Source organism: Lipotes vexillifer, unplaced genomic scaffold (assembly GCF_000442215.2).
Source record: "Lipotes vexillifer unplaced genomic scaffold, Lipotes_vexillifer_v1.1 scaffold1094, whole genome shotgun sequence".
Lineage (NCBI taxonomy): Eukaryota > Metazoa > Chordata > Mammalia > Artiodactyla > Lipotidae > Lipotes > Lipotes vexillifer.
Genome location: NW_006792775.1, coordinates 3,423,672 through 3,448,757, shown reverse-complemented (window position 1 = coordinate 3,448,757; position 25,086 = coordinate 3,423,672). Strand labels below are relative to the sequence as shown.

Here is a 25,086-nt window from a genome sequence, read left to right as displayed (position 1 = left end):
AAAAAAAAAAAAAAAAAATGGAAGCGGAGCCATAGATGCTAGATTTGGGGGAAAGCAATTTTAATAGTCACAGGTAGTAGCGTTCGGTAGGCTGTTACTTTGTGCCAGGCGTCGTGCTGAATGCTTTACGAGTCTGTTCCCTAATCCCACAAACACCCACGTGAGGTCCAGGTGCTGTTGTTATCCCCATTCAACAGACGTGGACGCCGAAGCTTAGAGAGGCCAGGCGCTGTGCCCAGGCTCGCACAGTCAGTCAGCAGCGCAGTGTGGATTTGTCTGATTTCAGAACCTGGACCCTCAGCCCTGGCGCCGTCTGGCCCGCTTTTCCACCAGGAGCTCTTGTCTCCTTCACAGCATTCCTGACGGAGGGCACTCGGGGCTCCTTCCTCTCAGATAACCCTGGACTGAGCCCCTGTTCTTGGAGGGAATTACGGTGCGCTGAGGGCCAGATCTGTTGACCACAATGCCTCCCTCCCTCTCAGGCTCAGAACCCCCTGAGCGTGCACTCACCACGCAGCCGTGCAAGACGCGGGCAGCCATCCTGCGGCCCAGCCGCCCAGTGCGCCAGCGCCCCTCTCTCTGCCAGGCCACAGCAGTGCGGCAGTTTAAAGTCCCGGCTCTGTCACCAATTGGTTGTGACCTGGGTGAGCCGCTCGCCCGCTCTGGGCCCGGCTTTGCCCTGCTGCTAAGTGAGGACAGCGGTAGACCCGTGCCCCTCAGGGTGGCCGCGCTGTGGCATCCCTGCACAGTCAACAGGTCGGCAGTGAGACACAGTTCTGCTGCATACGTTCGTAGTTTTCTTGGTGGCAAGACTTTCTCAATAAAGGTAGTGGCCTGTTGATTACGTCCCGGCCGGGCGGCCTGGTCTGTTGCATGCAGTAGCTTGAGCTCGCTGACTGGCTACTGAGAGGGCCTTATTCTAGGTTTGGCGTGTGTGCGCCAAGAACCAGGCACCGGTGGACCTGCTGCCTCCTCCACGTCGCAGGTGGATACCGAGACGCCTGCCCAGCTTGCATGCAGCTGCCCGTCCTAGTCACGTGGGCACAGTGGGGCGGGCTCTCATCCCGGGGGAGGTGCCAGGCTGGGTGGGCCCGGAGGACTTCCTTAGGAAGAGGCCCTTGGGAAGGGGCTTGTCGTGTTAACTGGGCTTCAAAGCAGCTGTTTATCTCCATGGAGTCCATAGTCACCTCAGACCTGCGTCACTTCCCTGTGACCCGTTTGATTTTTATAAAGAATTGTTTTAACTTGAACTTGAGATCGATCCCTGTTACGTTTCGCATTGATGATTTCTAGCCTTTCTATAGCCTTTTGCTATCGGATGATTGTAATTAGAAATCAGGAGAGGACACAGTTTATCCAGCTGTCGCTTAAATGAGTTCAGCTATATTTTGCCCTGGGTCACTTTGTTGTCACCAAGCCACTGTGGGGCTGCCGTGGATCAATATTATTCTTTATAGAATCCCATTAAAAAGGCATAGGTCAGTTGCTCAAGTCTCATTGTTTATACAAATGCTTGCCATGCATGTTTCATAAAATCTAACCTGGCTTAACCACAAAACCCAAATTTATAAGGGAGATCTGCCTGGACCCTGAAGGGGTCAATCTGTTCCCCATACCGTAACCACCACCCTGCTTCCCATACTCACATCCCATTATAAGCCACAAAGCTGGGAGATGGTGGCTTCAGGCGGGGCTCAGCTCTCTGCTGCCCCTGTGGGGCTGTCCGGGTGGCCTGGATTCTAGGGACGGCAGGCCACGGGGAGGCTGCTGTCCAGGTCTCCACGCTCATGCGGGTGCAGGCCGGCGGGAGTCGGCTCTGCTCTGTGCTCCCTCTGCTGACAGCCTTGCTTCTCATGAGCAAGACAGCCCTTTAAGATGGCATTGGGCTAGATCAAGCCTTTTTGTACTGGCAGAAAGCACAGCTAATAGGTTTTCAAATAAGTTTCTGGTTATAATGTAGAGCCTCCGTGATTTCCTTTATCCGTCACAGTCTGTTGTCACCTAATTTTACACTTATCTCAATCCCTCAGCTGCCAGCCTCCCGAGAAGAGGTACGAGACGACAAGACGACCATCAAATGTGAAACCTCACCCCCCTCCTCCCCACGGTCCCTTCGGCTGGAGCGGCTGCACACAGGGGCGCTGCGCACGGCCAGCCACGAGGACGTCAGGGACGCACGCAAGTAAGGGCCCTGCCCTCCTCCCTCCACCTTCAGGAAATCTGTTCATCTTCTCTCGAGAAACAAGTCAGAATGATGATTGTAACGAAATACCACTCAGTTCAGCGTGTTTGTTGCAGTGATAGACTTAGGGTGCCCGACCCCTGCTCCGGGCGCAGCTGTAGTGAAGTCCGGCAGGAGGCGCCTTCTGTTTGCACGGAGTCAGCTTGGCAAGAAATTTTAGAAACACCTCGTTTCTTCAGATTCTACAGATTAACTCCTTTGGGAACTTTCTTCCCATTCTGGCCGGAGCCTCCGCCCGGCGCGGGCTGTGTTTCTGAGCGTTACTCCTCTGTAGGACACTCCGTGGCTCTCAGATGCGTTCTTGTTCCTTCCGAGCTGCGAGGTGCCCCACCCCATCCTTCCATGCTCCCCAAGTGCCTCCTCTCAGGAGACCGTCAGTCGCAGTTCTGTGACGCTGGCCTTGTTCAGACCACCACCTGCTGAGCTCCTGTCCGGAGCCAGGCAGCACTCGATGCAGGGCACGTGTGGTCATCTCTCCAGCGCCCCTGCACGGCGACCATCGCTCTCCTGCCCCGGCCCCGGGGGCGTCTGCACCTGCCGGGCCGTTACCTTGAGGGGCTCGGACTGCCCTCTGCACTGGGTGGTCTGGAGTCAGGCCCCTCCCAGAGTCGCAGCCTCTTGGGAGCAGCCGTCCGTGGTGGGGAGCCTGCACCTCTTGTGCGCGCCGCGGTCCGCGAGGAGCCCCGTCTGCCGTGCGGTGTGGGGAGCGAGCGTTGTAGGGGGTGTGGTTGCGCGAGGCCACCCGTTAAAGGTCATTTTCTGTCCCCAAAGCTCGACAGGCTCACAGGACGGCCCCGCGAGCAACCCCAGCAGTAGCAACAGCAGCCAGGACTCGCTGCACAAAGCCCCCAAGAAGAAGGGCATCAAGTCCTCTATCGGCCGCTTGTTCGGCAAGAAAGAGAAGGGCCGACCTGGAGCCCTTGGCAAGGAATCGCTGGGACAAGGTGGGTGGTTTCCAGCCAACCCTTCAGTGTTCGGAGTGGGCAGGGGGCTGCATGCGCACCTCTGCGCGCCCCTCCACCGTCCCGTCACCACCACGTGCTTCCTCTCACACGAGCTGGGTGTTCTCCCGGGTCTGTTTCCCCAGTGGGTCCACACACGGCCCAGAGAGCACGGGTAACGTCCTCCTGCCTTGAGCAGCTCAGTGTCTCCCAGGCGTCAGCCTTCCTGCCTCTTGAGCGTTTTCGTGTGAGTGAGTGTGTGTGTGTGCGTGCGTGCGTGCGTGCACGCGCGCACGCATGTGCCGTCTGGTCGGAAAGTTCACCTTTAGAATTTTCCTCACTCTCCCTACAAAAACTCCTCCACCTGTTTACAGAAACACCTAACTCGGCCGTGTTGATTTTCTCTCAATATTTCGACCACTCTGCTTCCTCGTAGCTGTTATTTCAGAGACAGAAAACTCATCTCAGGATGCCTTGGGACTCAGCAAATTGGGAGGACAGGCTGAGAAAAATCGTAAACTTCAAAAGAAGTAAGGTTTTTGTTTTTTGTCGATCTCACTGAACAGTTTTCAGTTGTTCCTGATGTTTAACTAATGTTTATTGATCAAATGTGATATCCGGCTCTGTAGATATACTGTCTCCTGAAAGCTTAACCCAGAGCCTTTATTAAACTGTGCTTCCCGGAGGACTTAGAGCACCTGTGAATTTGGGACGGACTCACACGTGGGTTCCTAGTGCACTCTGGAGAGGTCTCTGGCGAGGACACGTCGTGGCGCTGAGTCGTGCTCAGCCACGGAGCGTTCGTGTCTGAATGCCGGCTCCTGCACACGTCAGCTTTGGGGCGTTGGGAAGCCTGGCTTTCCTGCGCTTCAGTTTTCTCATCTGTGAGATGGGACCCCATGGGGCCTTTACGAGCATGAGCTGTACAGATGCATCTACACATACGTACACGAGGCTCCTTAAACAGTGCCGGCACTGGGGAAGACGCACGTGTAACTGCAGCCACTACGGGGACTTGGCATTTGCGGCTCACACTAGCGATCAGTCAGGAAGTTGTCACTTACCATGTTGCCCTTTTTTTCCCTCCTCTGGTAGATTTTGTATTTTTATCTTAAACAGACTCAGGTTTGCAATCTTATTAAATTTTAATTCTGAGTTGTCCTGATTTCTGAAAATAAGCAGTAATAGGAGGGATGGTTTTCTACAAAGGAGCTCGGGCATTGTGATGCCCCAGGATCAGGCACAGAGGCACATAGCGTGTGCACGTGTCTCTGGGTCCAGAGACGTTTTCAGACCCAGGACAGTTTGTGTGTCGGGTGACCACATCCCAGACCAGCGCTAAGTAGATGACCTGGATAGGCGGAGACTGTCCCAGTGAACTGACAAGTGGGAAATAAGACGGAACGCTTTGTAGCCTCGGGTGAGCACGAACCCGAGAGTGGGGAAGGTGGTGATAAGGTGGTAATACTGGCCCTTGAGACGGGGGAAGCTGGGTGGGCTCTGTGATAAACCTGACGATGGGGAAGGTCATCTGGCCACTGTCAGGCACCTTGAGAAACCAACACTGGTCTGGAATCCGGGGCCTGCAGGCACTGACCCCAGGACCACCCTTGAGCCCACGGGATCCCTCTCCACTAGAGGCCAGTTTGCCTTTAGCCCCTCAAGTTGCCTGTTGATTTTTCCTTTGTGAAATCTGCCTCATTTTAGCTCTCTTCTCAGAAATCACAGTTCTCTTGCCTGGCATAGTGTTGATTGCGTTCCGGGGGAAATGCTGTCCGTTCGGTCGTTGCTCACGACACCGTACGAATACTCGGTCTTTGGTTCCCTGGAAGTGGAAATCTGTAGAAACCACTCAACAGCAAAAGCTGATTTGAGTGTTGCTGTCTTTGAACTGTAGAGAGTGTTGTACCTGAACTCAGGTAATTGCCGTTCGCTTATGGGGACTTAACGTCAGAGCCTTTTGCCCTTCTGGAGTCATGCCAGGACACTTCTGTGCCCTAGATTCTGCTGGGGCGTTTCACTTGACATCTTCCCGCTCGGCTGCTAGAGACCAGGAGGGGTCATGGCTGTGCCGCCAGCCCTCCCACCCTCTGCTCCTGAGCGTTGGTGTTTCACGTAGCGTCAAACATAGTTTCCCACTGTGTTTTCTCCATTTGTCTTGTAATTCTCAGGAGGAAGCTCGAGTGGTGGGCTGCATGTGGCAGGCGTCGCTGGGTTACTTACCCGGCGTGTGATGTAGTTCCGTGCACTGGTGTGTGTGTGTGTCCGCTAGGCAGGTTCCTCTGGAGATCAGGTGCTCAGGCTGAACTTCTGACACCGTTACCGTGGCTGGGAGTGCACGGGCAGGTTGTTCTCCGCTCCTTCGTCACGCGCGCCAAGTTCTAGCAGGCGCTGACGACTTAGAGAACAATGCGGAGTCCGAAGGTGTTCTGACTACAGTGGGTAATTTTAGTTCTGTCAGTTAACCAGAGATACAATTGACTTTAGGGAGAATGCTTTATTTATAAATGTGAAAAAAATATTTTAGCTTTCCAGAAAAAGTACTGTTTGAATATAGTTTAACGTTTCTGGCATTATCGATGGGAGAACAAAATACGCTTGTCAGAAATATTTTCTTTTTATCAAGCCCCAGTTTATCTCAGAGGTGCTCTTTTAACTGCTAAATTTACACAGCCAGTGCGTCCACTTTTTTAGAGAATTTTCAAGATTTGGTGAAGATGAGACTTTCAGGTTTCATGAAAGCTACATGAGAGAGCACGGCAGGCACACTTGGTGCTGGACGTGCTCGGTGAGGCGTGGAGGCTGCAGCTGTCGTGGAAGTCGGCGTCCCTGACCATCATCGCGGTGGCTTGGGCTCTAGACGGGCTCCCCGTGTGCGGGCACTTGCCCAACGGCGTTTGAACTGGACCCCGTTAATAAGGACCTGGTGCTTTAAATGCTGTCTTTCCACCTCCCCTTGGTTGACGCTGTCGTGCGCTCACGGGGGAAGCTGAGTCGTGGGGTTTGCTGTGCTGTGTGTCCTGAAACCTTCCGCGTTGCCCATCGCCAGCTACAGGCTCGGAGCTGCACTGCTTTTGACTGGAAGCGGCACCGCTGTCCTCCCGCCCGGGCCTCTCTCCGGCCCTGTGCCGGCCTGCGCGGCTGCGTCGGTGAAGTGGAGCCCAGCGAGCCTTTGTAGGAGGTGCCGGGGTGTGCAGAGTGTCAGTGTCAGAGAAATGAGGCCCTGTCTGTTGTCTGGATGATGCCACTCATATGGTATTTGATCAGCAGAAGCTCACACAACTGTCTTGTTACGAAAGACAGCTTGACCATGGTGCTTCTGTCCCAATTTAAAACGCATGTTGTCATTCACATATGACATGACCTTTCTCTCATAGGCGTGTCTGTTCCCCATAGAATTCAGCGTATTTCTGAATGTCTTTCTCCTGTGACTCTGATTCTGAGGTTAGTAAGTGTGCCACATCAGTCGACTACTAGAGCAGGTATTTAATAAATCCCGCTTGGGGTCTAGAATTTGATCCTTGAGGGGGCAGATCAAGTCCCAGCCGAGTAGCCCTGCACGCGTGGCCCGAGCCGGGTGGGCACAGTGCTGACCTCATCCCAGCTGGCCCGCAGGGGAGGCAGCCCCCTTGGGCTCGTGTCCCCAGTCCTCTCTGGTCAAAGATGAGAGTGAGACAGTGACAGCAGAGAGCGATGCAGAGGAAGGAAATCAATCCCAGCAGAAACGGAGCGAGTCCTCTGTTTGCTTCTGGACTGTGGCTTGGGGCCGTGGGATCCCGGCAGATGGCATACGCCTCGTTCCCGCAGGATACTGGCCTGTAGCTCAGCTTCTTTAGAACAGAGCTGGATGCTTTGGGTAGATTTAAGGCATTTGGAGTCCTGTCACCTTAGTGCTCGTGTTTTAGGCTTGGGAGCTAATGACTGGAAGATTTCTTGTTTTCTAGAAGATTGACCTGTGAAGGAATACCTCCTTCCCTTGCAGTTAACTTGGCTGAGGACTAAATGCCTGTCGTGTTTATTTTGGTAGCTGTAGTAAAGAAGGAAGAAAAGACGATTCTGTTGATGATTAGGAAGTGGCCACGTGAGTGAACGGGCGAGTTGGTAGGCTCTACTTTACAGTTATTTATTTTTTGCTCTTGATATCAGTACTTTTTTTTTTTTTTTAAAGAAACACATTTGTTCCTAAGTGAAGGACTGAACAGATTTTATTCTGTCACTCAGCAGTTTTTTAATACCATTTTTTGTCATAAAGTCTTTTTCTCTTGGCTTTTTGTTACCGATATTCCATTAGCAGAGACCAGGTGTTCTTCTGGCAGAGGATTTATCGATAGCTTCCCAAATAGTCTCCACATAACTGCTTTCATCCCCTGGTTTCTCAGACTGTCTATGATGGGATTCAGTGAGGGAGACAAAACTGTGTGTGCCATGGCAGTCCCCAGATCTCAAACAGATAATATTTCAGCAGTTGGTCGTAAGGCAGCCAAGAGCCCTGTGGTGCGGACGAGCGCGCCGAAGAAAAGCAGCCGCGGGAGCAGGTGGGCCTCTACTGAGGGGAACGTGAGCATTTCCAGTTGAGAAGAGCTGGAAACAGGAGAGAGTAGAAACAGAGAATCCCAGGGCACGCGGCATTTCATTCGGAGCAGTCGCGGGTTCTGTCGGCAGCAGGCAGAAGTGGGTTCCTAGATGAAGTGGGAGGGCAGCAGTGATTTGTTCCTGTGCCCCACTGGCGGGAGGGGCAGGAGTGGGGGCCCTGCCGCTGATGCCCGCCTGCGGGTGTGCTTCCCCCAGCGCGGGACGGGCACCTCGGGGAGGAGGGGGCTCGTGCTCCCAGGCCGCGGGCCGCCTCGCCCTCTCGCTGGCTTCCCGCGTCTCTCAGCCGCGTTGTCCTGCCTCCGTCACCGTATCCCAGTGTCATCAGGGTGCTGGACCGGAGCTCTAAAATCCCAGAAATACATCCGTAGTAGAAAAGGCTTTTTATGAAAGCGAACGCCTCTTGCCTGGAACAGAGTCAGAACAATGTGTGCCAGAGTCTCCAGGTAATGGGGTCAGTGGCCCCTTTCTAACCCTGAATTTCTCGTCCACAGTGAATTTCTGTTGCATATGTAAAAAAAAATGAAGTCTCTGGCAAAGTGCCAAGGATTCAGTACCTGTTTGGCTCCCTTCAGAGCGCGGGGTTCTGAAAGCCCCGGCCTGGCAGGTGCCGCCGCGCCCCCTCCTGGCCAGCCTGGCGGTCCGGGGACCACACTCGGGCTGCCCCTGGCTGGCCTGCCCAGGCCTTGTTTGCGTCGCTCAGAGGCTTGTGTGGCCCCCGTGAATGTTCACATCAGGTGTAGCTGCTGTCTTTGAGGAGGAGTCATCTTTAGGAACAGGAAATAGCATTTGATTCGGCGCTGATGGCTCGCTGCCCGGCGAGGCCCCATCACTCCTTCCAGCGCGGGGATCCTGTGTCAGGATGCTCACAATCTCATGTGGACTCGGTTTTTGTTTTTAATTTATGAATAGCTTTGTTTGTTTTAATTTTAAAAGTTTACTGTTTTTTTTTACTCTGCTTGAGCTGTTGAGATCCATGTTGTGTTCTCTGGTATAATCATTCCTGGATAACACAGTATTTACTATTCCCAGGAAACCTAAGGTTGACTTAAAGGAACACTTACTTGAAATTTTATGTGAAACACCTTGAGCTTTAATTGTACGTAGACTTCACAGTCTTAAGTCTAATGCTACTTGAATATAATGAAAAGCCGCTATGTTTCTTTAGGGAGTTCCCTGGCGGTCCAGTGCTTAGGACTGCACGCTTTCACTGCGGTGGCCAGGTTCAGTCCCTGGTCGGGGGACTAAGATCCCACAAGCCGTGCAGCGTGGCCAAAAAAAGAAAAAGAAGGAAAGAAAGAAAAGCCACTAAGTATCTTAGAAATAAAAGATTCCGTGGTGTGGTCTGCAGAAATTATTACAGAAAAATAACTAAGAACGACCTAGGAATTTTGCAGTGACTCAGGGATGTCCAGTCAGGTAAATGGACCTGTGCTTTCCACCCCAGTCCCACCTTCTCTCCTAGACTTTCCATTTTTAAGCTAATTAGTGACTTTCAGAAAGTTTTGTAAGTACATGACGCAGAGAAGTGCAATAAGGTTCATAAAAGCTTCTTGTGTTATCTCTTACGTGAGTATGTTATCCGTAGACAAAATCATTTTAAAAGATGTTAACATTATGGTTTGGGCATTTTAAAGTCAGGCACACAGAACATTTCTGGTCCCATAAAGCAGCGGTCCCCAACCTTTTTGGCACCAGGGACCGGTTTTGTGGAAGACAGTTTTTCCGCAGAGTGGGGGGGCCAGGCAGGGGGATGGTTTAGGCAGCAGTGCGAGCGACGGGGAGCGGCAGATGCAGCTTTGCCTGCTCCCCCGCCGCTCACCTCCTGCCACGCGGCTGGTTCCTCACAGGCCACGGACCGCCACCGGTCCACATCCCGGGGCTTGGGGAGCCCTGCCATAAAGGATCCCAGGACTCCTCGCTGCCTCCTGCCCTGGGGTAGTTGGCATCGCCATACAGTATCATAGGCTCACGGCCTGCCTTGTGTGCACTGGTAAAGGTTGTTGGCATTTAAATTTCCTGGATGTGAAGCTTGTGGGTTAAGCCAGAGGATGACCCGGAAATTCCCTGGTGGCCCAGTGGTTAGGGCTCTGCCCTTCACTGCAGGCGGCCCAGTGGTTAGGACTCTGCCCTTCCACTGCAGGGGGCCCAGTGGTTAGGACTCTGCCCTTCACTGCAGGGGGCCCAGTGGTTAGGACCCTGCCCTTCACTGCAGGCGGCCCAGTGGTTAGGACTCTGCCCTTCACTGCAGGGGCCCAGGTTTGATCCTTGATCGGAGAACTGGGATCCCACAAACCGCGCAGCACAGCCAAAAAAAATAAACTAAATAACCCCCCCCCCAAAAAGATGACCCAGTATCTTAATTTAGCAAATGCCTACTTAGCTAAATAGCAGTGCAGAATAGAAACAGCCAAAATCCAGCCTTTTCCTTGATAGCTATATTAGAGCATTATTAGTGTTAAAAGTCTGCGTTGTTCTCTGTGTTTTTTGTCGTGAAATGTTGAGCAGTTCTGAAGCTCTCTGAGGCAGACTCCTCTGTTCAGACCTAGGTATGGTTTCCTCTTCCTACAGATTTGTCCTCCTTGTTTAGAAGGGGATGAGTGATTATGTTTTGTGTTGAATATCCTACCTTGGATATGAAGACTCTGCTGGGTCTTTTAAAGTTGGTAGTAATTCTTTAATCCTGGAAGGAGACGGTTCTGTAGAGAATCCTTGAGGGTCTTTCAGCAGCTCATTACTCAGGCGTTCAGTGTGATGTGTTCCAAACTACCCTTCAGTGGACGGTTTAGAAGGTTGAAGGACAATGATGAGATGTGTGGCATCACACTTTGGGGGTTTATAAAGAGGACGCTTTGGTGAACTTTATAAAGAGGACGCTTTGCCTGTGTGTAGTGTGGCTCTTGAAGGTCTGAACATCTGTCACCTGTAGGCATGAATTGCTCGAAGAAGCCCGGAGACAAGGCTTACCCTTTGCACAGTGGGACGGGCCAACTGTTGTCGTCTGGCTGGAGGTGCGTATGCCCCTCTCCGAATCCTGGCCGAGTGTGCGAGCCCATCCATACGCCACGCATAACCTTGTGGCCCCCGTGTCTCCCGTCTCCAGCTCTGGGTCGGGATGCCGGCCTGGTACGTGGCTGCTTGCCGAGCCAACGTGAAGAGCGGGGCCATCATGTCCGCCCTGTCGGACACGGAGATCCAGCGCGAGATCGGCATCAGCAACCCTCTGCACCGGCTGAAGCTGAGGCTGGCGATTCAGGAGATCATGTCCCTGACAAGTCCGTCAGCCCCTCCTACGTCAAGAACGGTACGTTTCCGTAAAAAGAGTTCATCCCCTATGCGTGTTGCTTCCGCAGTTCTTTATAAACACATCTAGTGTTCCAGTTTAAAGGTTTAGCATACAAAGACATGACAACATTTAATTTGCGGCAATTGGGCTGTTAAAAGATACGTCATTAAATACTTTTATAACAGCTTGGCTACAGTGGCATTGTGATATAGAAATGGGAGTCTTTGAAAACGTAGAAAAGTAACCATCACAAATTTAAATATGAATGTCAAGAAAGTGAAGGAGAAAAAGCTTAGAGCCCAGGTTGCGTTGTAAGCAGTGGCTCCCTCGTTTGACTTGTGCGGCCTGCTGGCACTGTCCGTTTCGGGAGCTGTAGACCCTGGGATTCTAAGAGTCCATAAACCTGCAGGTGCACTCCAAGCGGTGTTTGCGCTCATCCAGCTTCGCTCCACGTGGGAGGACCTTGGAAGTCCTTTAAGAGGGTCCTCCTAGTTGAAAAAGTCAAAAACCAGCGTAATGAAAACGGGAATGATAATTGGGAGATCAGGGCGGGCCAGCTCTTCATTTCTCAAGGGCAGACTCCGTACACCGGCTCAGTTCCCACCCTGCTTTCAGTCTGTCTCCCCCAGAGAGAAAAACCCGTGCGGAAACTGAGCCTCACAGACGCGCTTCCTCTGAGTAGCAGGTCAACGCCTGATTCAGGGCTCACGGTTACTTTACATGAAAAGCGTGAAAGCTTTTCTGTTCGCTTGTCTTCCGTTGTTTCTCAGTGGGGCGTCGTGGTGATGACAGTAGCCTGTGTCCTCACCTCTTGCACAGGTGCGCGTGATCTCAGTGTATCTGATCTGCTCTGTGCCCAGGTGTTTCACCAGAGTCGCCTTTTCAGAAATGAAGGTGCTGGGGGTTTTCCCGCAGATTTTATCAAGTATCTCGGTAAAGGGAGCGTCTTATGAGTTGAGTTTAATGGACGGTGAAGACGAACAGGCCTCCCGTGAGGAACCTGCCCACCATTAGGCGGGGGCACCGCCCGCTGGGGCTCGGCCAGACGTCTGGGGCTGCGGGGACGCCCAGCGGTGCCGTCACTGGGACGCTGGTGGCCCCGCGCCCCGCCTCTGACAGAGGCCCCGGTCACAGGCGGGCGCCTGCTCAGAAGCGTCTCCCCAGAGCCCAAAGCCGGACTTCTGTCCTGTTCTTCGTTGTGCTTTGACTGGGTGAGACCGTCTTAAGTACAATGGCTTAACAGCTCTTTAGATCCCACATAGCTCAGGTGTCAGCATGGCACAGGAAGCTCTAGGGCTGTCCTCCTTAAGAAGGCGGGGTCCTGCCAGGAGAAGGGCCGAGCGCCCGCCCACCCGTGTCTCGTGTCTCGCTGTGGGCATCTCAGACGGGGAGGTGGGTGGGGACGGCCTCTGCCCCACCCGCTCCCCTCCCGTGCCCTGGCTGACCTGGCTGACGTGTCTGCCGCCTTTCCCCTCTGTCACCGCTGCCCTTGCCCTGGATGTGGCCGGTCACGGGGTGCCCCTAGACCACAGGAAATGTCTGGTTAACACACGAGGAGATGGAGACGCTCACGGCCACGCCCCAGACGGTCAGTCCCGCCCCGTGCTCACCCCCCACCCCCACCCCTCCCCGGGCAGCCCCACCTCAGGTTGGCGCCCTTCTTGGCCTTCCTGTGGGAAACAGAAAGGTCGTCTTACGTTCGATTGTTCTGGATAAGCATTTCCTTTAGGTATTAGTTAAATGTGTGAAACACAATCCATATTTCATCTTATTTTATATTTTTTTCAGGAACTTAAAGTTGGTAGGCTTGGTCCATGTAGAATAGATTTAATTGTTGTCTTTAGGGGAGCCTCGGTGCAGCCCCCTGGCCCTAGTTTTCTCCTCTTCCGGGTGTGCTTGCCGTGGGAAGTCCGCTCCTTGCATGAGACATGGGAATTGTTGGTTTTGCATGAGTTTTGCATGATGCTTTGATTCTTTGACCCTTTTCACCCAGTTAAGCTGCACCTCCCCTGCAAAGTTAATTTGCTTGCATTACTAAGCTCACCAATACTAATAGTTATGTTCTTTTGCATCCCTAACCACGTAACATCAGGAAGATGAGGAGGGAAGCTGGGCTCAGGTTGGAGACTTTCTATAATGTATTCTTCACTATATGTACAGCAACAAAAAGAATTGGAGTATGAAAACTTGTAATTTACTTTTCTTGGCGTTTTAACTTCTTGCCGTAGAATATTGTCAATGATTTGAAAGCATTAGCCAAAGAGAGCACAGGATTAAAGAGTACGTCTCATGGACAATTTTGAACATTTCTTGTGTGGTGCCCTGGTAGTTAATTCTCATTTACGTAAATTACTTTGTTTGACACATGGTCTTTCCTACAAAGCCCTGTTGGCTTTGGCAGCTCCTGAGATGATGTATTTCAGTCCCTGGTGGGGGTAGCGTTAGTTACAAGACCTACTGAGGAGAAAATCGTGTTCTAATAAATTTCCAACACAAGAGTTGCCGTAGAGACTCTACCTCTGTCCGGCATTTACTACAGAGTGTCCTAATACAGTGTTGTTCCAAAGGCTTTCTTACTGATGGGATTCTCAGAAATTGAGCCCATTCTCGCTTAACGTAAGTGTTGAATTGTTAGGTCCCCAGTTCAACTCTAGAAAAGCTCTGTCACAGCTGTTTTGCAGCTTTACTTTGAGACCCGTTGATTAAAAACAGTGATTTCCCTACGTGTGATCCCACGACATTGCCCTGTGACTCGCGACAAGTCGAAGCCTGCCGGCTGCAGCCGGAGTTTCCCTGAGGCGCTCACTAGTGGCACCTGTTCACGGACCTTGAGAGGATAACTGTTTAACCGAAAAGTCAAAGGAATTTTAAATCAGAATGTTCCTAATCACAGGTTGTTGGTTGAAACACCTGCTTCCCTCTATTTGTACTCCTGAAATAAAGCCAATTATATCACTTTTTAACAGAAGAGGAAATGCTATAATATGATTCTGTGAGCTCCCCCCCACCACCACCAGTTAGGTATTCTGTGCCACTACTCCAGATAAATATCCTCATTAATTTTTTAACCTAGTCGCTAATGACTATCAGTGAATTTGAAAGAGTGCATTTCATAATTACTTAAACATCAGTATATTTTACACTAAGAAGCAGAACTTGGTGAGCACTTGAATATAAAATTCCCTGCGTCACGGGGCACGAAGTGTAAATTAAATAAGCTGGACGTTTGCTTTTCACAACGGAAATATAAACAAGGATGAGCCCTGCCGATGACACCAGAATTGCCACCGTTCAGTCCTCAGCGTAAGCAAGGACCGCTTTCACTCCACCCCTCTCCTAGAGGAGAGGAAAGCAAAGAGGCTTCCTGGTGTCCGTGAAGCTGCCAGGGGCAGATGGCGTACAGTGTGTATTCCCTGTGGTATTAGCACAGTGACCAGCTCCTAACCCAAGGGGAAGTTTGAGATTCCCTTGGGCACTCAGGGGAAGAAGACATCAAGGTGTTGTCAAAGCCTTGGATGCCTTCATTTAGCGAGTAGCATCACCCAGCTGTCCACGCGAGACTACACTGCCCACTGGTGGTACAGGATCGAACAGGACAGCCGCATCCGTGCCATCACTCTCACCTTGTACAGAGTTCAGAAAACTGATTTGTATTTGTGATCATTTCAATGATGGAAAGATAGACCCTATAGAGTCTCTTGTATCCCAAATGTTCTCTGATCATGAGAGAGCCCCATGGTGTGCTTTTTTTCAGAGGCTCTGATGACAGCCTAGGAGGTGTGGGTCTCCCTTGGATTGAGCCTGATTTTCCCAGAAACCTATATTATCGACCATTTAGGTGTGACTAGAGTACCTAAGGAGTAAACAAAGATACAGAAGCTTCTGCTTGCGTGGAATTCTCTGTTTAGAAATGTCTCTGCATCTTGTGTGTCTCTAAGAACACATAATCCGCAAGCAAGAAAATAATACCAGATATTCATGCTGTAAGTGTCAGGCTTATGAGATGAGAGTTGGGTTTGAAAGAGTGAAGAAACATGATATTGTGATGATGTCCCAAAAATGTTTGATGTTTATCTCCACTCATGACTATTTATAGAATTTTTTTTTTCTATTAGAAACATTTTTTTTTTTTTCTATTAGAATTTGAGTGTTCTTGCTGGAGTCTGAATCATTCCTTCCAGCTTTGTTGGTATTAATAATAGATTAGAGGGCTTCCCTGGTGGCGCAGTGGTAGAGAGTCCGCCTGCCGATGCATAACTGAGCTAGAAAAACGGCTAAGTGACCTGGAAGATTAAATAGAGGAAATAACTACTGCAGAGCAGAAAAAAAAAAAAAAAAAAAAAAGATTAGAGGCCATATTTTTGAGACAGACCATGGTGGTAGTCGAGAGATACTATTTCCAAGGATTCCATAATGTACAGAATTCCTCTGAATATACCTTAGTCTTCTTGGACTGAAGAACATCAAGTACCTTTCTTTGGTGTGTGTGTATATACATATAATGTGTTTATTTTTCATTGTGCAGACCTTGCACATATTCTGTTAGATTTATCCCTGAGGATTTCATGGGTTTTGATGATGTTATAATAAGTGGTATCTCTAAAAATTTCAATTTCCAGTTTATTTCTAGTATTTACAAGTATTGTGCATTTTTATATGTTGACCTTGTATCCTGCAACTTTGCTAATAAACTCATTTTTATTCTTGTAACTGTTTCGCGGATTCATTTTCGACATTAATAACCAGGTCATCTGCAAATACCGTTTTATTGCTTTTCCAATTCATATGATTTTGATTTCATTTTTCTTGTCTTGTTACAGTGGCTAGGAGTTCCAATACAGTGTTGAATCAAAGTTGCGAGAGCAGACATCCTTGCTTTGTTCCTGATCTTAGGGAGAATGCATTGTATGTTGTCAGCTCTCTGTTTTTTTGTAGATGCTCTCTATATGAGGCTGAGGCAGTTTTCTTCCATTCCTAGATTGCTGAGATTTCCGTATATAAATGATGAACGTTGTCAGATGCCTTTTCTTCATCTTTCGAGATGATATTGTGGTTTTTCTTTTCAGTCCATCGATACAGTGAATTTCATTGGTTTTTCAAATGTTGACCCAACCTTACCTTCTTGGGATAAGCCCTACTTGTGACGATATCCTGTTCGTTTAATTGATGATTGATCTCCTGACACTTCGTTAAGGAATTCTGCATCTGTGTCTCTGAGGGATATTGGTTTGTAGTTTTCTTATTATATGTTTCTCTGGTTTAGGTATCAAGATCATTCCGGCCTCGTAGGATGAGTTAGGCGTTTTTTTCTTCACCATTTTGGAATAGTTTGTGTAGAGTTGGTATTTTCTTCATAAATGCTTGATAGGATTCACTAGTGAAGCCATTTAGGGTAGAGATTTTATGTGTGTGCGTGTGTGGGTGGGTAGGAAGGTTTATAACTACAAATTCGAGTTTTAATAGATTCAGGTTATCTGTTTCTTACTGAGTGGCTTTCATAAATTGTGTCTTTCTAGAAATTAGACTACTTTATGTAAGTTGCTTAAAGTTGTTCACAGTTTACCCTTGTTGCTGTCCTTTCAATGTCTATAGAATGTGTACTGATGTCCCCTCTTTTCATTCTTGACATCGGTGGTTTATGTCTTCTCTTTTCTCTTGATCACTCTGGTTAGTCAATTTTACTGATATCTGTGAAGAAACTGATTTTAGTTTCATTGTTTTATTTTCTGTTTTTCTGGTTTCCATTTCATTGGTTTCTGCTCGTTTGTTTTCTTCTTTCTGCTTCATTGATTCCTAATTTAATTCTGCTGAGGTCAGAGAACATACTTTGTATGATTTCAGTCACTTTGAGTGTGCTGAGATTTGTCTGTCTTGAAGAGTGTTCCATATCCCCTTGAAAAGAATGTATCGTGCTGTTGGATGGAGTGTTACATAAGATGTCAGTTAGGTTGGTTGATAGCGTTATTTAAGGCTTCTGTGTCCTCACTGGGGTTGGTTGGTTGTCTGTTGTGGCTTCCTCGTTCAATCAGTTATTGAATAATTGAGAGAGCAGAGTTGAGGTCTCTGTAATTGTGCCTTTGTCTCTTTCTCTTTCTCCTTTCAGCCAGCCTGTCAGTTACTGCTTTGCTTATCGGTTCTTTTAAAACTATTTTTTAATTCACTGGACTGATTTGGAAATTAACAGATGTTTTGTTAAGGAAATTTGGAAAACAAAGTGTTAAAAATAAAATTAAAGACAGCCAGAGTTATTGTTAATGAGTAGAGTTAGACTGATCCTTCAAACTTGTTCATGAGTCGTGATTATTATGTGTAAAAGCTATTTCAGAAGAGTAATGTGTAGTCAGTTATAATTTTATCGTGGTTGTTAGATAGGTTAAATTTATACACACAAGAGAGTCATAGAGTTTTAATGGCATAAATTCCTTTTGTATAAAATTTTGCCAGCAAATTTATAAGGTAGTAAATAAGAGATCAAGTTATTTTGAAATTCTAAGCAACCACGTTGTCATTAGCTTATTAGCCTTTGAGAATATGTAACAGATTAAAAATCCAGTTTAAAGATGATATAAACGGTCCTTGTGGCTGCTTTCATGGGTTTTTTCCTGAACTGATCGTCCTTGATTATTGAAAGCAGACACTGGCATACGGGGACATGAACCACGAGTGGATCGGCAACGAGTGGCTGCCCAGCCTGGGCCTCCCGCAGTACCGGAGCTACTTTATGGAGTGCCTCGTGGACGCACGGATGCTGGACCACTTGACCAAGAAAGACCTTCGTGGGCAACTGAAAATGGTTGATAGTTTTCACAGGTTAGTCGCCGTAAGTAGTTCTTGCTAGCTGGCTGAGAGACGTTTGCCTGTTGCCCAGTCTAAATTTTTTCTTTTTTTTTTCTTTTCCTCTTGGAAATAGAAACAGTTTCCAGTGTGGAATTATGTGCCTGCGAAGGTTAAATTATGACCGGAAAGAACTGGAAAGAAAAAGAGAAGAAAGCCAGAATGAACTAAAAGGCTAGTACAGTCATGTTTCTTGCTTCCCAGTGTACTAGCAGCCTCAGTGGCTTCCTGTTTTAAAGAAAAAAATCAGGAAATGCTTTAAGTGGAGAAAACGTGTCTGGCATCATTACAGAGGAGGGAGTGTTTTTAAGATCCTCCTCTGTGGCCAGAGCACTTGTGCCTGTGTCCTTGTGCTCAGTCTATAGGTTAAGTGTCTCAAGGTAAACATTTTTCCCATGACTCTAGAGATCTCCTGTTACTGTGACACGTTTCCTGTTTCACTCAGAAATGCTGCTACACACTGTAGGTAATTCCAGAGCCGAAAAGAACGGGACCTGCTGTTCACTCATTTGATTTAAGTGTGAAAAACGCTGCCCTGGCCATTTGTCAAAGGACTTGAGGAGTGCAGGGAGCAGCGCGCGGCTCTCCTTCCAGGCTGGAGGGAGCGGGCCCTGAAGGTGCAGTGGGAGCTGCTTAGCCAGGGAGGAGGGCAGAGGCATTTCGGCTAGAAGGCGGGTGCGGAGGCCTGGGAGGACGTGGGCTGTCCAACTGGGAGATGTCAGATGCTTGTCTCCGAGGGGGAGCTTCTCACTCTGTGCGCCTCTCAATGATCAGGTATGATAGAGTGCTTTTAAATAAGGTGTTAGTGATTGAGCTCAATGTAAAACCTCCCAGAATTTTCAGAAAGTAAATCTAATAATATTAATAGTGATAATAATAGTAAGACTTAGGGAACAAGTCCAGGCACTTTCAGAGGTTACTTTATCTAACCCTTACCACAGCACTGTGAGTGTAAGTGCTGTTTTCATCCCCAGCTTCTACTAAGAAGGAAACTAAAGGTAAAATATGGTTGGGGAGACGCGACCCACGTGAAGGATGGTTGAGTCGGGATTGAGCTGATGTGAATCATGAGAAAAGCCAGAAGCCAACATTTATATATTCTATACCTTTATCCAGAAAAGGGCATTGGAAATGAAATCTGTGAATCTGTTTAATTTGTTTTCTGTATGGTTTAAATGGTTTAAATCTTCTTACGGTTGACGGGAGCTGCCTTTGAAAGTAATTGGTGATCATCTGCGGCTCTGTGTAGCTCTCTGCTAGCGCAGACTTAATCATTTATGACTTGGCCTAATATGAAATCTTCCCCCCAAATCTCTAATATGCTGGAGAATATCTTTTAAGTTTCTCTCTTTTTAACAAAAGAGAGACAACAAAAATGGTTTCAAGAAAAAAGGCTTCACAATTATAAGTGAGAGGTTGATGCTGAATTGAGCAAGGTGTCCAGATACGGTGCCAGCTCCTCCTTGGGACGGGAAGAAAGTATATCAAAAGACTCTCAAGTCTGTATCTGAAACGCGTTCGTACCTGGTGGGCATTCACATCCTTGTGTGTCCTTTTATTTCTGATCCCCGGATCCTCGTTTTCTATTCTCTAGAAACTAAGTGTACGTAATAACTTCATTCCTCTTGGGTTCACTTGAAGAATGAGTTCTAATGGGACAGAGTCTCCACTGGAGTGGAGAAGGGCCAACCCATCAGCGTCGCAGTGCAGCAGGGGTTGGCTGCCCGCCTAGCGGTGTCTCCCAGCTTTTGTCAGGAACTGAAGGGTCAGTTTCACGGTAGGGATCTTTCTGCCGTGCCTGCAGGGTATACGTGATGAACGCAGCTTTCTGAGGCCACTTTTAAAACTGTTTTTATCCATCTGCAGATGTGCTTGTTTGGAGCAACGATCGAGTGATTCGCTGGATCCTCTCCATTGGTCTCAAGGAATACGCAAACAATCTCGTAGAGAGCGGGGTGCACGGCGCCCTTCTGGCCTTAGACGAAACCTTCGACTTCAACGCTCTGGCCCTCTTGTTACAGATCCCTACGCAGAACACACAGGTACAGCCCAGACGCCGGGCCTTCACTGGGGCGCAGTGTGTGGTCTGTTCTCCCCATGCAGACATGTAGCTGCCTATCTGAATGGAGACCAAACTTAACAGCATCTCAGACCACTAGTAATCTCATTCCATACCAAATCCGTCACATAGTAGTTCAGAATCTGTAATGCTTCATTCCTCAGTATTTTTGCCTATTGACTTTTCATTTTCCGTTGGAAGCATGAGAGTCTTACAGTAAACACAATAAGGGGAACTTTCATTCAAGTCAATACTCTGGTAAGAGTGACGTGTATCAAGATTTAGTTCTTCCGTGGAAAGAGAAATACTCCTTGTGTGTCAGATGAAGGTTTTATCAATTTTGTTTCTACGCGTAATTGCCCCGTGCAGTTCTTGTTGACTTGTGGGCTCATTTGAGAATGAGGAAATTTTTTTATTTTTCTGCGGAAGATTGTATATCTTTTGCCGGTACCCCGATCTTCCCACCAGCACCAACCCACAGAGCACACTTTTGTATATAATTTCCGAGAGGTCATGGATCCCTCTCCCCAAAAGGCCATTCATGGACTCCATGTTAAACCCCTGATTTAAAATACTGTCAGAGTTTGAGTTTCTTTGTTTTGTTTTGTTTTTAAAGTCTTGGTTTAAAAAACAGTCCAGATATGCTGATATTCAAATGAGATTGTTGAAAGCTGTAGGGTGGTGTTGTTTTATGATTTCAGGCTCGTGCTGTCTTGGAAAGAGAGTTTAACAACCTTTTGGTCATGGGGACCGACAGAAGGTTCGATGAAGTAAGTTTTCAGCTTAATTTACATTAATGCAACTTTAAAAGTCATTATCTTATCATACTTGTATGAACCATGTAGTCAGGGTATTTCTTCTAAATGTGGAGACAATTTTACTTTACAAGTTAAGCTTTGCTCTTAAAAATTTATTAACAAATGAGCTATTAAAAAATTAATATCTTTGGACTTCCCTGGTGGCACAGTGGTTAAGAATCCACCTGCCAATGCAGGGGACACGGGTTCGAGCCCTGGTCCGGGAAGATCCCACATGCCGCGGAGCAGCTAAGCCCGTGCGCCACAACTACTGAAGCCCGTGCGCCTAGAACCCGTGCTCCACGACAAAAGAAGCCCCCTCGGTGAGAAGCCCGCGCACCACAACGAAGAGTCGCTCGCCACAACTAGGGAAAGCCCGTGGGCCGCAACAAAGACCCAGCATAGCCGAAAATAAATGAATAAATAAAATGAATTTTTAAAAAATGAGTGTCTTCAGTAAGATAGGGGTTTGTATTTTTTTTTTTCAATTTTCGCTATTTAACTTTTGATACCCCTCAAAAGTATTTTTTTTATATCGTGAAACACTGGTTTCAGCTTAGGAATGGAGTCTAAGTTGTGTTTTGGGGACCAGCCGGATGTCTTACCCTAATCCAGAGCCCCTGTGCTTTGGGGGACTGTTTCATAAGTATATTGAAAAGCACAAAATACTAATTTCCCCTTACACAAAACCGTGACTCATTTATTCCCACACTTATCGTTATTCTCTTCATTGGACGTTAAGGAAACTTGAGTTTGACAGAGTAGAAGGGCACCTAAAGCAGCGTTTGCTGGCTCTGTCCCAGCACGAGACAGAATTGTTTACAGCTCGAAAACTGTTTTTAAAGACAAATAAAAACGTGTTATATTATTTAGCAAGAAGGTGATTCCTTCAAGATAAGAAGTGAAGCCTGGTAATTGTCAGGAGGAACGTACACCCGGGCGGCCCAGGCAGTCCTGTTTGATGCTCAGCTAGGGTCCCAGCATCAGTGGTACCGGGCCCCCGGCCGCTCTCCACAGTTCCCAGCTAATCACATGGTTGTCACGAATGGGGTGAAATAAAGATGCGGTAACAAACTCAGTCATTTTAAAGGGCTGGTAACTTTATGTTTTTGTCCTTTATTTTTAAATCTGTCTTGTTTTCTGTCCTTTAATTCACCAGGATGATGATAAAAGCTTTAGGAGAGCACCTTCTTGGAGAAAAAAATTTAGACCAAAGGATGTTCGTGGCTTAGCTGCTGGGTCAGCAGAGACTCTCCCCGCAAACTTTCGGGTCCCGTCCTCTCTGTCCTCGCCCTCTGTGCAGCCAAAGAAGATGCAGCTGGACGGTAGGTGATGCAGTGCTGCCCCAGCCGTTGGTAGGCGGCTTGAGCAGCTCTGGGACTGGAACGTTAATAATGATCTAGAATGGCCTACTTAATATGTGACAAGGCACTTGAGTACTGTTGCATGCCCCGGTGTAAATGTTTAAAATTAATCCTAGCGTCTGTTTATAAAAGTTTAACAGTAATACAGTCTTAATTCTTAAGTTCTTGTCTGGTTGAATATTAGCATACTCTTCTAACTAATAAAACTAAGAATCGTGTGTGTTCTTAGAGCATTAGATCGACACCCACGCTCGTGAAGATGTGTGCGTGGCAGGCAGCACTCAGAGGCTGTTTCATAAAATAGCAGCTTTCAGACCCCACCAGTTCCCCCTCGACTGCTCTGCACGCTAGAAGGATGACTGAGTCCATTTGAAATAACCTCCGCCTTCCTGTCCTCCCTCCGTCCTCACTGTTATTTGTCCCTTGCACGCTGTGGAAGGCCGGGGAGAAGGAAGAAGACGAGGCCGAGAGAAGTCATCACCCGAGCACGGCTGGGCCCGTAGTCATTTCACACCCAGCTCTGCTCTTCCCTTTGACAACTGCTCTGCCGGAGAGCACCGCTAGTTAAGGGTGGGCTCTCAGCGCTGCCGTGTCTCCACTCGGCAGCAAACTCGAGACGGACGGCCTGGGTCCGAGTCTGGCCCTGCGGCCTAGGAGGCGCCTTGAGCACCGCGCCTCAGTTTCCCATCTGGGAAAGGGTCATCTTGGGGCACCCTCCCCCCCGGCTGGCCGTGCCGGTTACACAAGTGATTCACAGAGCGGGTCACGGCTCAGGAAAGCGCCTGGTGCGTCCTCAGTCCCGTGAGGGCGGAGCCCTTAGGGCCGCTGCGGCGCTGCGGTTACTCAGGCCGTCCCCACGCCTGCCATGGCAGGGCTGCAGGAGAGCAAGGGGTTTTCGAAGTGTGCTGACGGGGTTTGCAGTTTTCTCCTGTTGTCAGCTCTTCCCATGCCTAGGTTTGCAAGTTTTACTCTCACTTGCCTGTATGAAAATCAGAGCAAAGTACATTTAGGGAAGCCTTTGCTAAATAAGCTGGACACTTTAGTGAGGGCAGCTTGCAGATTTTTTTTTTTTTTTTTTTTTTTTTGGGGTTTTTTTTTAGGGGGGTGTGGAGGAAGGTGTTTTTTTTTTTTTTTTTTTTTTTTTTTTTGCGATACACGGGCCTCTCACTGCTGCGGCCTCTCCCGCTGCGGAGCACAGGCTCCGGACGCACAGGCTCAGCGGCCATGGCTCACGGGCCCAGCCACTCCGCGGCATGTGGGATCCTCCCGGACCGGGGCACAAACCCGTGTCCCCTGCGTCGGCAGGCGGACTCTCAACCACTGCGCCACCAGGGAAGCCCCATTTTTACAGATTTTAACCGTAGCTTGGCCTTCAATTTACTGGATAGTCTAAATGAGTGCTTTCTTATTTTCCTCACTGCTTCATTTCCATTCTCCTCGTTATAAATCGCATTTCGCTGTTAAATGCTCACAGTGGTGTTAACATTAGAGTTTTGATAAATTAAAAATACTCCTAGAAAGAGGTGTAGGCAATATATTATATGGGAGATGACTTTTTACCCTTGTGTGTTAAGGAAGGCATAAACTATTAAAATGGGTTGTTTTCATGGCTTTTGAAGGCAAAAAGTGCAGCAGGTCCCTGGGGTTCTTAGGATCAGAAGGATTTAGAAAGATGCTGTGCAGGACTTCCCCGGTGGCCCAGTGGTTAAGGCACCACGCTTCCAGTGCAGGGGGTGCGGGTTCGATCCCTGGTCGGGAACTAAGATCCTGTGTGCCACGTGGTGTGGCCAAATATAAATAAATAAAGTAAAATAAAATGTCCAAATCAATGGCTTAAAAAAAAAAAAAAAAAGATCTGCTCCAATCAGCAGCGCCAGCTGTCTTAAGCCCTTTCTGGAACCGCGGCCAAATATTGGTCAAATGTGTTCCTGGTGGACCTGTGGGGAAACGAAAAATGTTGAATTGGGAGCAGCGGATTTCTTTTAGGGGTTATGGAAATTTCTTACTCAGTTTGAAGCGGGGTGAGGGCTTACCTATTGGGCCCTGCAGCCTATTTCTTGACAAGAAAAAAAATGTCAGTGGTGACATCCTTTCGGGTGGAAACTGACACTGGGCTTCCGCTTTGTTAGCTACGTCCTCTGCCCTCTGCCCACTGTCGAAGCCGCTGGGGAAGGCTCCCCGGGGAGAGAGGGCAGGCGGGTCCCCCTGGGGCAGCAGAGCGCGGGGCCTCCAGGCCATCGGTGGGGCCCGTCACGTGGCCGCTGTTACTATTGCCCGACTACCGTCCTCGCGGATACAGCGAAAGAGAAGTCCAGGCGCTCTCTGAATCTAGAGGGTTTAAGGAGGGACCACGTGGTCACGCTGAGTAGTCGTCACCCACCGTGCAGGCGTTTCTCTGTCATCTGAGTGCGGCTGCTGCTGTAGCGTGACCTCCCCGTGCCCCCCAGGGTGGCGGAGGTGAAGGGAACCCTCACGTGCTGGCCCTTAGGCTCCCTTTCTCCGGCTCGTCCGCCCCTCCCCCTCTGGTGGTTTCCCCCAGAGCCCTCAGGAGGTGGCCGCTGTGGATGTGAGTGCGTGTCCGTCCTTGTTCCCCCGTGTGGCGTCCCACCACTAACCGCACGCTGTGTTTGCACGCTTCCTCCCTCCCGTGCTTGTCGGACCAGGCAGCGTGGCGGGAGCGCAGAGGCTGGACTCCGCTGCAGTCAGGACTTACTCCTGCTGAGCCAATGCCGGTGAGTACAGGGCGGCCCTGGCCCTGGCCCCGGCCCGGCTGGTGCGCGGAGGCCACGCCCTGGCGCCGGAGCGTCCGGGGGTGGGGGTGGGGCGGCAGGAGAGCGGAAGGTGACCTTGGCGCTTAGCTGCCGCCGGGAGTGGTCAGTGCACGGCCTGGGTCTCCCTCGCGTTGCCCTGCGTGCTGGTGTCGCTCCCGCGTCAGCGGTGCTGTAGCACCGTGTCTTGCGTGCACATTCTCGA

The 25,086-nt window shown here is 49.1% G+C and overlaps 1 protein-coding gene across 1 annotated transcript in view; it reads left to right on the top strand.

Moving 5' to 3' along the window:
- The window catches only part of PPFIA1 (PPFI scaffold protein A1), a 48,472-nt gene extending 23,637 nt beyond the window's left edge, over positions 1–24,835 (top strand). The window contains exons 13-25 of the mRNA XM_007465969.1: positions 2,031–2,182; positions 3,014–3,186; positions 3,620–3,713; positions 10,703–10,784; positions 10,877–11,077; positions 12,585–12,647; positions 13,152–13,178; positions 17,694–17,869; positions 17,970–18,067; positions 19,760–19,935; positions 20,654–20,722; positions 21,909–22,074; positions 24,777–24,835. Coding sequence (XP_007466031.1) covers positions 2,031–2,182; positions 3,014–3,186; positions 3,620–3,713; positions 10,703–10,784; positions 10,877–11,077; positions 12,585–12,647; positions 13,152–13,178; positions 17,694–17,869; positions 17,970–18,067; positions 19,760–19,935; positions 20,654–20,722; positions 21,909–22,074; positions 24,777–24,835 — 1,536 coding nt within the window. The remainder of the gene's footprint in view (positions 1–2,030; positions 2,183–3,013; positions 3,187–3,619; positions 3,714–10,702; positions 10,785–10,876; positions 11,078–12,584; positions 12,648–13,151; positions 13,179–17,693; positions 17,870–17,969; positions 18,068–19,759; positions 19,936–20,653; positions 20,723–21,908; positions 22,075–24,776) is intronic.
- Positions 24,836–25,086: the final 251 nt, after the last annotated feature.